This window comes from Amblyomma mixtum, chromosome 9 (genome assembly GCF_055824585.1).
Source record: "Amblyomma mixtum isolate Tamu chromosome 9, ASM5582458v1, whole genome shotgun sequence".
Lineage (NCBI taxonomy): Eukaryota > Metazoa > Arthropoda > Arachnida > Ixodida > Ixodidae > Amblyomma > Amblyomma mixtum.
The window spans coordinates 72,055,382-72,066,814 of NC_143020.1; the positions used below are offsets into that span (position 1 = coordinate 72,055,382).

Here is an 11,433-nt window from a genome sequence, read left to right on the forward strand (position 1 = left end):
AAGCAAGAGGTGCCGTAGTGGAGTGCTCTGGAATATTTTCGACCACCTGGGGATCTTTAACGAGCACTGACATCGTACAGCACACGGGCGCCTTTTGCGTTTCGCCTTCATAGAAACACGGCCGCCACAGTTGGGTTCGAACCCGGGTGCTATGGTTCAATAGACGGGCGCCTTAACCTCTGAGCCACCGCGGCTTATCAAAATGGTCTTCGTCTTTGTCGCCTTCGGTGAGCTGACTAGCCCTAATGCTGTTGCGCTCTCTCGGACGGACCTGTTAGCTAGAACTGACAAAGAATCCTTTGTTTTGTAAAAGCAGCAATAAGGAGGTAGCATCGCGAAGTTAAAGCACGTCTTTTTTTTTATTTCAAAGGAAGTGCTACAGACGCCGTACATTGCAGAAATTATATAAACTGCGCGGCGAATCTCATGCACTCCGTACGAAATCATTACTCCTCTCATAGCACCACCTCGAGCCCGGCCGTTCTGAAGATGCTAGAACGCGGCAGCAGGAAGTGTCTATTTTTTTTTTCTAATTGCTTTTAAGCCGCTGCGGTGGTTCAGTGGTTATGGCGCTAGGCTGGACTGCTTAAGGACTGCTTCACACAAATCGTGTCCAAAATTGATGCCTCTAACCAGGAACTAAAAAACGTTTTGGCCGCAAAGTGTGATCCACTTAATCTTCCCGAAAGCATAAAGAGATTACAGAAAACCTTGCAGCATAAAAAGACTGCCACTAGCAGCGAAGCAGTTTGAGTTGCTGCGCAAGCAAAGAACGATTTTACTCCGAATATGGACCACGTCAAAAACGTTCTGCGACTCATTCAACTAAGCAAGGCATTGTGCGTGTTTTCTGTGCGGAATTTTTAAGTCCTTTCACGAGTCCGCGATGAAGAGAGGCGGGGCTCGGTATGAGAGCGGACTGGTCTACTTATTGAATTAGAAATATTGCCACGTATCATTGTAGTGTCCGTTCGTTCGCGCAAGGCCGCAGGAAAGTGGTGTTATCATTTTTGTTCTTGACGCGAGAAGCGACCGGTCTAATCTCGAATGTTCGCAGCCATGAACAGCTGCATCTACGTGTTTCCAGATTACTCTATATGATCTCGACCTGTTATCTCGAAGTTTCCTTGCCGACTTTAAATTGAACGATGCCGTGAGCAGCGGGCATTCGTAGATCGACGATTGACGAGCACGCTTGTTGCTTACGCCGCCACCGAGTGATTCAGTTCTTTTGCGGGCGCAAGTCAGCCCAAATAAAGAGCTTCGTTTGCAAGTATTTCTGGTGTCTTCCTGACCGCTGGACTGCCGTCACTACAACGTGACATCTGGTGGAGGTGCTGGGTAGCCTTCCATGTTCCGGACACCCCCTACAAGTCGTGACGCAAGCCCTCTGAGTCATCTACCGCAGGACCTGAGTCCAGTCCACCGCGCAAGCCGATGCCTGCAAGGGGACGCACCTGAGTTCGGGATTCTGCCGAACCCTACCCGGAAGCGAAAGCCAGCAGAAACGTCTACCATGAGCTTGCCCCAGACGACGACTCCAATCATTCTTCAGCAGCCCCGAGTGCCACCAACCTTCGACGCTTCGCCTAGCGCCGACCCCGAAGAATGGCTGGAACAGTTCGACCGTGTGGCTGTCTTCAACAACTGGGATGATGCTACGAAACTTAGGTACGTCTTCTTCGCCTTAGAGGGACCAGCAAGAATCTGGTTTGAGAATGAGGAAGCTAGCCTCACGAACTGGGAAACCTTCAAGGAGCAGCTTCTGAAGGTCTTCACGAACGTCGTGCGAAAGGAGAGAGCCCAGCAGCTGCTACAGTCTCGCATGCAACATCCAAACGAGACCGTTGCAATGTACACTGAGGAGATGAAGCGTCTCTTCCGGCGTGCCGACGCAGACATGAAAGAAGAAGAAAAAGTAAAGCTTCTTATGCGAGGAGTCAAAGAGAGACTCTTTGCCGGCCTCGTCCGCAACCCACCGAAAACCGTCGCGGAATTTGTAGAACAGGCATCCACGATGGAAAAAACTCTTGATGCCCGAGCCCGCCAGTATGACCGCCAGCAGCGCGTTTTTTCAGCAAGCTGCCTGGACAACGCTAACAGCAATGACCTGCGGGAGGTTATACGTCAAGTTGTGCGTGAAGAGCTCCGACGATTGCTGCCAACGGGAACGCAGCCGCAGCTTACTTCGCTCACTGACGTCATCCGGGGCGAAGTTCAGCAGGCCTTGGGTGTGACGCCATCATCCACGCAGCCTCTGCAGCCCCCAGTCATGACTTACGCCGCAGCAGTGCGCCGTCCTGCACCTCGACGACGGGACCCAAGCCCCTATCGCTCACAGCAAGCTGCGTTGGACCGCTGCCCTCTCGCCCCAACCTGCCCGTTCTACGAGCGCCGCACACAGACGAGGAAATGCGACGAGTGGAGAACTCCCGACCAGCGCCGTCCACTATGCTTCCACTGTGGCGAAGCCGGTCACGTCCTCCGGCACTGCCCATACAGAAGACTGGGCATCCGAGTGTTTTCTTACGACGCTCCACGACCCCGACCCGGCCAGCGACCAGCCGAAATCGAGAAGTTTTTGCGTCGGGAAGGATGCTCATCGCCGAGCCGCCTATCACGTTCCCCGTCGCCATCTTCACCGCGCTTTGTATCTCCTAGCCGAGGTTACGCGATGCGTGGACGCTCCCCCAGCCCCCGAAGGTTAAACTGAATAAAGCAGCCTCTGGAGGTGAGGTTGCTTCTAAGCGCAAGGACCAAGATTCTCCATCAACGAAAACACAAGACTATGCCTCAACTACGACGACCCCTACGGCGACGACGACGACGACCCCTACGACAACGACGACCACCACGACAACGACGACCCCTACGACGACGACGACCCCTACGACGACGACGACCCCTACGATGACGACGATCCCTACGACGACGACGATCCCTACGACGACGACGACAACTACGACTACGACGACAAATACGACAAAAACTACAACACCGACGACGACGACTACGACGACACGGCCAGACTTGAAGCTTTTACCGCTGTTCTTACACCTTATTAGGAACGCTAAAGGGCTCTAAGTTCTCGAAGCATTCTCCGCGTTGATTTTCATTTTAAAGCATCGAGACGATGCTTCTTTGGGAGGGGGGTAATGCCACGTATCATTGTAGTGTCCGTTCGTTCGCGCAAGGCCGCAGGAAAGTGGTGTTATCATTTTTGTTCTTGACGCGAGAAGCGACCGGTCTAATCTCGAATGTTCGCAGCCATGAACAGCTGCATCTACGTGTTTCCAGATTACTCTATATGATCTCGACCTGTTATCTCGAAGTTTCCTTGCCGACTTTAAATTGAACGATGCCGTGAGCAGCGGGCATTCGTAGATCGACGATTGACGAGCACGCTTGTTGCTTACGCCGCCACCGAGTGATTCAGTTCTTTTGCGGGCGCAAGTCAGCCCAAATAAAGAGCTTCGTTTGCAAGTATTTCTGGTGTCTTCCTGACCGCTGGACTGCCGTCAGGACAGCACGGACAGCACAGGACAGCACGGACAGCACAGGACAGCACGGACAGACAGGACAGCACGGATAAGCCTAGAAGCCTACCACATACAGAAACTTGGCAGCGAGTGCATCAGCGAACCTTCTTTATCTCTGTTCCAGGCTGAGATTGACTATTTTAATGCAGCTACTTAGATGGAAGATAAACCGAAGTGTGATGCCCTTGTCTACCCGCGCATGCGCTCGCGATTTGATGGCTCTGACTCAACCTTTGTTTTTTTTTTCATTTTTTTTTTCACGATCCTTCGGCCTATAAAAGGTGTGGCTTTCACCGAATAAATTCAGTTGACAGTTAGCGCTTGTGTGTGTGTTTCCTCTCTTTTTTTTTTGTCCGTGTCTTTGTTTGCGCTATAATATTTCTAATTCAATATGAACTACCAACTCGCCCAACAGGAAGTTTTAATGGTCTACTTACGCGGTTACAACTTGTCACCGGGAGTCTGGCTCATGAGCGACGGCGATTCAGTAAATCTTTACGCAAGGATCCGCCTTTACAAGGGCAACATGGATGACGTTCTTAGTGGCCATTCCAGCACAAAGCAAAAACCTGGCGCGATGCATCCTACAAAAAGTGCGGGTCGCGTGTTCGAAGTCACAGGGCCACCTCTTATTGCGTGCTTTCAAAGACCAACAGTATGCAGTAGCGTTGCCGGTTACATTACTCAAGAGTCACTCGATGTGGAGGGTCTGATCGCAGACCGGTACGTGGAAAATGATCAGCTGCTTGTAATGTTTGATCTCCTTGAATGATCGGCGCCCGAGTGCCATACTTGTTTGCATTTTGAAGTGATGGGAGCTGCGGTGGTTTTCTGGGGGTATATTGCATCATTGGCCGAATTTGCTGTACTGTACGTCGGTTGCTTTTATGATATTTCCCCCTACAATAATGACCCAGTGAGAGCGCTGAAGGATAAATAAATATAAATCAACTTGTCATCAGCAGCGCCTGTCGATTCAGTGTCATTGTTACATGTGCAACATCCTTGGATAAAAATTTAGTATATTGAAATATTATAAGGTATTGTCATGGAAATATTTAAGGTAATGGTCTGTTCATCTCATAGGTATGAAAATCTTTCTTTTAGAGTGCTTCCATCGATCGCATCAAGCAGTTAAGACTGCCGTAGAAAACCAAAGGGGAACAGTTTTACAGCACCAAAAAGGTTAATAGCAAAGAAATGCAAACCTGCCGCCGGGAGATCCGCGGCTATTGATTGTTGTTGCGAAATCTTTGAATATATGAAAAATGGCGCTCATTAGCCAGTTCCCGTTCAAAATGATTTTGTGCAGAATTGTTGGGTGTAACACTGCCATAATTTTAAAAGGCTATCTGAATATATTTTGCATTAACTTTCCTGTTCCTGGAAGTGGTGTGTTGTTAAGTTTTGAATAAAAGGCTGTTTATGTCATAATAATAATATTTTTCCTTGATAACTAATGTATTATCAAGAATAAAGTGTCCACTTAGCCACCAGCGTATACCCATATTCCTGGCGCTCCGATCACCGCTATTTTTCTGCAACCGTTGTCGGGCAGCCCAAATGAGCAAAGCTCATGCAAAGCGCAAGGGACGAGGACGAGAAAGAAGAAGAGGACAGCCACAGCGTTGCCTTTCTTCTTCTCGTCCTTGCCCCTTGCACTGTGCATAAACATGATGCACCAAGTAGGCCGCGCATCACCTCTTGCAAACCAAGCCGCCTGATGATCTTCTAGCCATCGGAACGTAGACTGCACAGTTAGGAAATCGCACACTGCGCTGTTTCTATGCCAGCGCAGTAGTCATACAACACAAAAACTGAATAAAGGAGTTGGGTACTCACAATCCGCTTTGTACATTTAGCGACACGCTACATCATCGTCAGCATCATCGTAACTATGTACACTGCACGCTTTAGAACTGACTTTCAATTATCCCTGAATTAGCCCTGCTCTGCACAGGCTGGAACCTCTTGTACTTCCAAACTTCTTAATATGATCTCGATAACTGACTTTCTGCCGCCCCGTTACGCTAAATAAAGGTGCCTGATGAGGAACGGAACGAAGATGAACGATAACACACGGTAGTACCAGGTTGCACGTTGAAGGTACGAGGCGTCAGGCTACGTGCGGGCCGTAGCTGATGACAAAACGTAGACGCAACAAACAACAGCCGTGAAGATAACGTGTAAGCAAACGTTCTCGCTAAGTAGCGAAGAAATAATGTAGCTTGAAACGCTACCGATTTCTACCGTCCGTCACTTTTCCCAGTACAGCGCTCTGGTATTTATGTCGAAGCTTTCCCTGAATCGCTACTGTAGTTTCTGTGAAGTTTACGACTGAGAGAGAAAGAAGAAGCAATGCATGCATCATCTCTGCCTGCGTTATCTGTGTTCGTTTTTCAGTGGCATGCAGGAGATCGAAACATACTTTTAAAAACAACAAAAAAGGATTTATTAACAACTACACTAAGAAAGGAAACCCTGGCCGCCGAGGGTCGAAACCGAGTGGCTCGCTTCTCCGGGATCGTTGAGTGTCTACCGCCCACCTTAACGAAGCAATCGTCCTCTGCGCGCGCCCACCCTCACATACAAATCAAAACGTCGCACAGCGATACCGCTTTCCCTCGGCGAGGAGGGGGGGGGGGGGGGGGGGGAGTATGGGCGCTTGCCAACTTTTCTGGGAACGAGCCAAGGGTTCCTACACTCGGAAACAATGGGAGGCTATTTGCATTGTGACGATATGGTGGGAGGTAAAAAAAGGGGGGGATAGGCGTTAATGACGTGGAATCTTTCACATGAAATCTTATACAGAATTTGCAACGAAGCTTTCTGTCTTCGAGGCAACGAATCCGAAAAAAACACGTGAAGGTGTCGGCAGGCGCAACTGGAGGGATTACCTGATTACCTACTCCCAGGTTGCCACGCGCCCCGCCATAGGAAGACAGATAGGCGGCGGTTATCTCAGCGATTGTCGCCTTGGCGACGAGCGAGGAATGCTTGTGACAAGTGAGCCCTTTGACGGGGGCGTATGCTGCAGTTCCTGCTGTTCGAAGTACAGCGATTGTGCGTGCCAGAAGAAGCCTCCTGAAAGCATGCAGTACACGTTGGTCGGATTTTCCGCGGAGCTGGACTGGAGGCCCCTGCACTTCCTCAGGCCTCTTCCACCAAACAGAGTTTGTGGTGCTTGCGGATTGGTGCGCCCCAAGACGGCGTTGCTTCCGTGCGGCCACACGCTGTGCGACTCGTGCTACGGGCAGTGCGCTGAACAAGGCGCACACGTCTGTCCGCTGGACGGCTACGACTGCCAGGACGATGACGTCGACTGGAGGGAGTTCCGCGCAGAAGAGCTCCTGAAGAGAGATGTGAGCGAGAATCTTTATTGAGCGATATTATAGCGCTGTCATTATTTGGGAGTTTTATTAATGTCAAAGCATTCCTAGCCTATGTTGGCGGAGTCGTAGCACCAAAACGCGTCCGCAAAACGAGTCCGCAAGACATGTCCGCGGCCGTTGTGACGTTCTCAGAAGAGGTAGCGTAAAACTAGTGGTTGTAATCGAAAGAGGAAGATGTGATGATGCTGCGCAAAAAAAATCTGTCGACTGCGAGACTAGCTGAATAAATTAATTATTTAGTTAATAATTGTTTTATTCGGTAATAAATTAGTGCCAGAAATGCCGGAAAAACGCCGAAATAGCGCAGACGTCGATAAAGTGAGTGGACGGGAAAACAGCCGTGGACGAAAGTATAGTGAAAAAGTGGGCAAAGGAGTGAAAATAAAGTTGGAAATCAAATGAAATGTATTTGATCAGCGGTAATTATTGAAGAATGTTAAGTTGACATAGATTAATTGTTTAATTATCAGCAAAACCAATGGACAGTTGAATACGCTGGACGGGTATATAATAAGTAGTCGGGATAGCAACCACGGCGTTAAATTTGAAAAACCAAAATTGTTGAATGAGATAAAAGAAGGTATAATCAGAGTAAATAAATGTATATTTAATTAAAGGTTACAATAATTACACTAATTAAGCAGTTAAATTGACAAACAAACAGAAAATTAGAGGCAAAGAGAGGCGACGAATGCCGAAGAGGCTTCAATGCTTTCGCATTCCACGAATGTGGGTCCCCGCAGTGATCTGTAATTTTGCATGTGAGGCGCACACGGGCTGTCTAAGCAAAACGTCTGGCCATTTATGCGGCAGGTATATGATTGCCCATGAGTACAACCTTTGTCGAAAAACTTGGAAGATGCTTAATCTCCGTCTCAGGGCTGCCTTAGGGCTGATTACAATATTAGCCAGGTCTCAAGTTGAAAGTCGCCTAAAGTAGCAATACCGTTTAATCTGAGCACCAGATTTGTCGCGAAATATATCAGATGCCATATTACGACCACAGCTTTTATTAATGAGCAATAAATAAGAACATTCTGAATCAAGACAACAAACACAATCAAGAGCTCAACAACTGGCCCTTTTGCTTGGTCTTCAAGCCATACATAGATTGCAAATAAATAAACTATAAAAAGTTTAGTGCGCGTGCACATGGCTTATCTACAAGAGATATTGTTCTTGAATTAATGTTTAGGGGAATCCCCCAAGTTCGAGTAAATTTGTAATAAGGCCGCATCCACCCAAGCACAGCCAGCGGCTACATCAGCATCCACCCAAGTTTCTTGTCCTTTAGCAATCCTTCTCTAAGCGATACGCTTTGCACTTTCGTGCTCTCCCTTGGCCGACAGTGGTATCGGCATGCTGAAGGCATAAAATAGAAGCTACGTCATCTTGCGCTAAACAAGTGTTGTGCTTAAAGTGTTGTAGCGTTACGCAGCGTTCTGCCATTCATATTGCCCCACCCATGGCTGCAGCTTGGCGCATAGCTTCGGTTGCCTCCATGCGCACGCATCGACCATCACGTCAGCAAAGCTTGGAAATAATGGGTCGTCGTGATGCTTCCTTGCCATTATCTATGTAGTCACTAAAAATATGTGTATTAAATGCTCTAAAATGGGTGATTACCCACGCTAGACCTTGTAAAGAAATACGAAATTTTGTTGTGAGCAAATGAAAAATTTCGTTGGGGCCATGAACTCCGCTAACCCCGAGTCTTCACCGAAGATCCGCTCTGATGCTATCGGGTTTAAATAATCACATTTTGTTCCTGGCTTCGCAAACATTCTGCGGGATACGTTTTCTTTGCCTCAATCCCGCACTATCAATCTCATCTCTAAAGTTGTAATGAGACAGAATTGACCAACGATATCACAGCTTGAAAGAAAGAAGAAAGTGTAACTGATTAACTATTAGTTTTCTTTACTGTCGCGATCGGCATACACGTCCGAAGCATGGTAAAACTGCGTTCTGCCCCACCAAACAGCAGAGGTTCACTTTTTGGACCGTCGCAGACATCGCTGTTATCTCAGTCCTGCCTCATCCACGCCTTATCATTCCAGGTGATGTGCTGGAACGTGGGAGCTGGCTGCGAGTATGTGGCTCCTGCTTCGCGGATCGCCCAACATTTCCAGCGCGATTGTGGACACCACTCTGTTCACTGTCCCAAGTGCTCTGCCACCGTTCCCTGTCGCAGTGTGATCCCGCACCTGAAAAACTGCTATTGCGAGTCAGCAAAGCCTGCTACATCAGACGGCGAAGGACGTTCATATTCCTGGAACGCCGCTGCTTTTGAATGTTCTCTGAAGGAAACATTTCAAAAGCAGGCGGCGGAAGTCAAGGAGTTTCTCGGGCAAATAGTGTCTCACATTAGTGCACACGGTGACAGGCTGAACGACATCTCCCATGCGATAAACAACGTTAGAGAAAATCAGCAACAGGAAGCAAAGACACAAGCTAGGAAACTCCATGACGATTTCACCCAAATGATGTCTAAAATTGACACGTGTAACGAGGAACTGAAATCGGTTTTGGCCTCGAGGTCTGATACAACGAATCTTTCCGAAAGTATAAATAAATTAGAGAAAACACTGAAGGATGAAATCGGCAATGCAGCGAGCCAGACTCAAAAAAAGTTGTCAGAGAACGCTAATGCTTTACATAGCTCGACACTGGAGCATGTCAAAAGCATTGTGCGAAGCACTGAACTGAGAAATGCGCTGTGCGTGTTTGTTGTAAAGGATGTCAAGTCACTCCAGGAGACCGCGTTGAAGGTAGGCTGGGCTGACTATGAGAGCGACCTCGTCTGCCTGCGCGGCTACAACTTGTCTCCAGGAGTTTTCCTCCACAATCACAGTTAATCTCTAGAACTGTGCGCGTGGTTTCGCCTGTATAAGGGCAACATGGACGACCTTGTGCAGTGGCCATTTTACCACAAGGTCAAGCTTTCCGTGATGCATCCCAAAAACCGCTGCGCAGATCGCGTGCTTGAGGGAAAAATAAATAATCCTTCCGACACGGCCCTTCAAAAGCCAACAGCACGCCGCAACTTTGGTGCGTGGATAAATGCGCATTCGCTCAAAGTCGAAGACCTCATGAAAGACGGCTACGTGGAAAATAATCAACTGCGTGTAATGTTCGAGATCCTTCCATGATCAGTGCCAAATTACAATTCCTTTTTTTTATTGTAGGGCGGGAGTTCCTTCCAGCATGCATCAGCAGTGGAATCAGCCTTCTTTTTGACAGTGCCGAAAATTTCGCAGAGCTTTTGACGATCATTCGGGTAAATTTACCCTTGCTTATAAGACCTCTATGACGAATGTACGACTAAAAAAATGGCTTGGGTTGAACATGGCTTGAACCAGTTATACGAGCGAGAGGTCTATTAAGCATGGTCTCCACCATCTCAGCTCAAAAGTCAAGGTGTAGGTCAGGTGCCCAATTGTCAGTCATATGATCACGTGGTCATACTACCATAGCTTGGGTCATACGAACACGCAGTTAACTTCAGTTTGGTCACACTACCCTAGCTTGGGCCATACCACCACCCATTCAAGTTTAGTTCGACCTTATGAGGAATCGACGGTCATTGTCTATGTAGTGGCCACTGTCACAGATCGTCCAAATCAGAGCCAAGTTCAGGTACCCAATAGTCATATGATCCTATGGTCACGTGCTCGCACTACCGTAGGTTGGGCCATACCACCACGCAGTTAAGTCCGCCTTGACCTTGCGAGGCACTGAAGGTCACTGTCTCATCCACATCGAAATCGGAAGTTGTACCCCGAGGAGTAAAGCTCTCGCTCTAAAGTTACTCACTGTGATATTTTCGGAATTGTGAGCCGGCACTTCAAGAATAAAAGTATTTGCATAGAAGCTTGTGTAGCTCTTTTTTCCCTTTCTCTTCGAGATAGCCGCTGGTTATATTTCTGCTGCAATCGCTGCAACTCAGATCAAGCAAAGCGAGTTGGTGACTGCTCCTCGAACCACTGGAATGGTGGGCGCAATGGGAGTACATCACTTTCAAATTAGATTGTACAATTGTGCACTAGCCTTGGTCCCGATTGAATGTAAATTGACCGTGATTTTTTGTGTGTGCAGGGATGCTTACTGCAACATCCTCTGATGGTCTTTGGGAAGCGACGTCATCGGTTGCTGCCAGTCTCATTGCCATTGCATCAGCACTGCCAATGGAGACTTCACAGGCCGTTGCTGACCTCATTAGTGCAACACTGCCAGCGGAGACCTCGCAGGCTGCTGCTGACCTCATTGCCGATACACCACCCTCATCTTTCCCCGAAGAATTGCCAAGCGATCTCGCCGCATCTCCCAGGAAACGAAAGATGAGCTGTGAGTTGGACTTTCATCTGCCTAAACGTTATGCCGTGAGAACTAGTACAATTTCCGAACCGGCATCTCCAAGCCCTATGGACATTGAAGATTGGTCCCTCCCAGCTTCTCCCGATTCTTCACCACAACAATTCCCAGATTTGAAGCCAATGTGC

At 48.3% G+C, this 11,433-nt stretch overlaps 1 protein-coding gene across 1 annotated transcript; it reads left to right on the forward strand.

The window, feature by feature from the left end:
* The first annotated feature begins 6,305 nt into the window (after positions 1-6,305).
* On the forward strand, positions 6,306-10,804 carry LOC149329659 (uncharacterized). The gene is made up of 2 exons (XM_089560371.1): positions 6,306-6,901; positions 8,992-10,804. The coding sequence occupies exons 1-2, from the start codon at positions 6,335-6,337 to the stop codon at positions 9,787-9,789; spliced, it is 1,365 nt and encodes a 454-aa protein (XP_089416497.1). The 5' UTR covers positions 6,306-6,334; the 3' UTR covers positions 9,790-10,804.
* The last annotated feature ends 629 nt before the right edge of the window (positions 10,805-11,433 follow it).

Excerpts from the sequence above, each read along its gene's own strand:
- LOC149329659 (XM_089560371.1), top strand. The coding sequence starts at position 6,335 with ATGAAATCTTATACAGAATTTGCAACGAAGCTTTCTGTCTTCGAGGCA. Across the intron at positions 6,902-8,991 it reads AAGAGCTCCTGAAGAGAGAT|GTGATGTGCTGGAACGTGGG; the intron begins GTGAGCGAGAAT and ends TTATCATTCCAG.